The following is a 3,079-nucleotide window of genomic DNA, read 5'->3' as shown; positions in this document are numbered from 1 at the left end:
AACTTGCGACACTTGTTCTCACACGTTCTCACTGATGCAACAAACTTGCGACACTTGTTCTCACACGTTCTCACTGATGCAACAAACTTGCGACACTTGTTCTCACACGTTCTCACTGATGCAACAAACTTGCGACACCTGTTCTCACACGTTCTCAATGCTGCAACAAACTCTGACATTTGTTCCCACACGTTCTCAATGATTCAACACACTGCGACACTTGTTCTCACACGTTCTCAATGATGCAACAAACTTGCGACACCTGTTCTCAATGCTGCAACAAACTCTGACATTTGTTCCCACACGTTCTCAATGATTCAACACACTGCGACACTTGTTCTCACACGTTCTCACTGATGCAGCAAACTTGCGACACTTATTCTCATGAACGGAACAAACGGTGCACGGCAGTGGCGTTGCATTTGCCCTCTGCCTCATCCCAGAACCAGTGCCCGAAGGCCTTGGCACGTTTCCGCTTGCCGTCCTTGCCGATCACCCAGTTGTTGTTGATGAGCACGGGACGGGAGTCCTGCCGCTCTTTCTCGGGCAGACTGTACCACTTGCCGTCCGGGAACACCTTGTCGGACAGGTAGGCAATGTCGATGCCTGCAAACTTTCTCTTGGCGAGGTTCGTGAAGTATTCCTGCTCGTTCTTGGACTCATCAACGGCGCCCGAGTTGCCGAGGGCGCGGAAAGAGGTGACCAGCTGATCCAAGTCGTCGGTGAGCCGCCGCCAGAAGAGGACGGTGGCGGGAGTGGGGTGAAGGAGCAAGAAACCCGCGGCCACGACGAATTTGTCGGCGGCGGACACCTTGGTGGCCATAATGTCGGCGTGGGAAGGCGGCATCAGGAAAGGCAGGGGGTCCTTCAACCAGAGACAGTCCACCTCGAACAGCAGCACGGGCACTCCGGCCTCCAGCAGGTACAGGATGAAGCGCGTGCGCTCCGTCATCATGCGCACGTGGCCCGCCTTGCTGTAGTTGCGGAAGCCCGAGAACTGCGGAAGATCCAGGGCCACGACGGACACCTCGGGCCACAGAGACTTGAGCCGCTGCCCCGTGGTCACGTCCGTGGTGAGGAAGAGCACGTGCTTGTGCACACCCAGCGGCGCCGTGTTGCAGCCCCAGCTGGCGGCGAAGTCGAAGTAGGCGTCGTTGATCATGCAGAACATGACCACGCCGTGCTGCAGCTGGATCCTTCTGGCCGCCTCCACCAAGGTGTGGCGGGCTTGGGTCACGTTGACCGACGTGTCGTCCCAGTGACTGTGCTGGGCCGCCTTGCTCCAGGAGCGAGTCAGCAGGAAACAGATGACAGATGCCACAAGGCAGACAACAGCCAAGCGAACTGCCCACACTCTCCAAGATCCCCTCATGGTGACACTCACAGGTGTTCTCTCCTCCCTTTCTTTCAGTGGCAGAAAAAAAAGAAGGAAAAATAAGGGTGGCGCTGGACTGTGGCGATGCGATCTCCCTGGGGAGAGCGGCCTGAATTCAACACAGAGAAATCTTGTTGAGACAAAAGAGTGATAGAATACAACACAATACAATGCTTATTGCCCAACCGTCTTCCAGTATTTATGTATCGCACAGCCGACAGCTGTTCATAGAAAGCAGTACTGTTGAGCCAAAGAAAACTGTCCGTGGATTATAATGAATGGCAGAACATGTCAGCAGAGACTGCAAACGACTGTCCGTGGATTATAATGAATGGCAGAACATGTCAGCAGAGACTGCAAACGACTGTCCGTGGATTATAATGAATGGCAGAACATGTCAGCAGAGACTGCAAACGACTGTCCGTGGATTATAATGAATGGCAGAACATGTCAGCAGAGACTGCAAACGACTGATGCCAGATGGTGGACACAGCAGTTCTGTTTCCTTTTAGCTCCGAACCTTCAACACGCGGTTCACAGACCAAAAACCCCATAAGCCGATGCACCAAGCAGTCAATGTTTTTACAGTCAATGTCCTCCTCGATCAATAAAACCGTTAGATACTGTTCCCATCGAGTGTGGTGCTGCTTTCAGTACACCAGCTAGCCATGAAGTCCAGAAGCGACCTTCGTGTTTCACGTGCTCTACGCCGAGGTCAGCACGCGGGACTGTCGAAATGGACAGCTGTCCTTCAGGGACGGTCCACTGCAACTCTGCAACAGACAAGCAGATCAAAACATCAACTGTTTAGTCACTGATGATGATGACGACGACGATGATGACGACGACGATGATGATTAACAAATAATGAGGCCAGGAGATAAAATGATTAACAATTATTAGTAAAGAGTGATAACTCTCTCCATTCACAATGCGCACAATTCTCAGCCAGCTGCTGTCAGTGGCTTATCATCATCATCGTCGTCGTCGTCGTCGTCGCTCTCCATTCACAAGGTACACAACTTCAAGTCAGTGCTGCTTTCGCTACCGATTCAGCTAGCACACAGGTAAATGAAAGGTACATTGGAACAAACCCGTGCACTTCCTAAAAAGGAAGCGCCGGGCCTGTCCTTATACCGATCATTTGACATGTGCACACAGCAGCAAAGACAGAAGAAATGTGCAAACTATTACTATTGATTTTGTTAATAATTTCATCTCCTGGCCTCATTATTTGTTAATTGTGAGTTAAAAAACCACCGAGGCAACCATGTGTTTGTTCTGTATTGTCCATGTGTTCTGTGTGGCTTGTTCGGGATTAAAGAGGCTATGCCAGTGTTGAATAAAAGCTAATTTGTGTTTGCACACACACAAGCAATAACTCACAAAAGGAAGAAGAAGAAAAAAAATAATTAAGTAAGTAATTAAACACGGGTTGGGAGAAACTGAAGCACAGACATGAATACGGTTTGGGTGGGTGCCGGGTCGGGGTGCGGTAAGGAGTGGTGGGGGTGGGGGATGCGTGGAGTGGTTGATTTGAGGTGTGCAAGCTATCTGAAACATGCTCTCAGTGCTTCAGTCTTTTGCAATGACCCTTTTACAAAAAACCACCAAAAACGTGTGTTGAAGTAGTTATTGATGTAGGCCTAGTTTCTGTCAACGTCTGTATAAGTGCAGTGCATAGTCCTTCAGGCCAGACGATGT

At 50.4% G+C, this 3,079-nt stretch overlaps 1 protein-coding gene across 1 annotated transcript; it reads right to left on the bottom strand.

Moving 5' to 3' along the window:
- Positions 1-332: 332 nt before the first annotated feature.
- Positions 333-1,372, bottom strand: LOC143287846 (uncharacterized). The gene has a single exon (XM_076596085.1). The coding sequence runs from the start codon at positions 1,370-1,372 to the stop codon at positions 383-385; it is 990 nt and encodes a 329-aa protein (XP_076452200.1). The 3' UTR covers positions 333-382.
- Between the last annotated feature and the right edge of the window lie 1,707 nt (positions 1,373-3,079).

Source organism: Babylonia areolata, chromosome 12, assembly GCF_041734735.1.
Source record: "Babylonia areolata isolate BAREFJ2019XMU chromosome 12, ASM4173473v1, whole genome shotgun sequence".
NCBI lineage: Eukaryota > Metazoa > Mollusca > Gastropoda > Neogastropoda > Buccinidae > Babylonia > Babylonia areolata.
This window is presented reverse-complemented; position numbering and strand designations above follow the sequence as displayed.

Coding starts and splice junctions, on each gene's coding strand:
- LOC143287846 (XM_076596085.1), bottom strand. CDS start 1,372: ATGAGGGGATCTTGGAGAGTGTGGGCAGTTCGCTTGGCTGTTGTCTGC.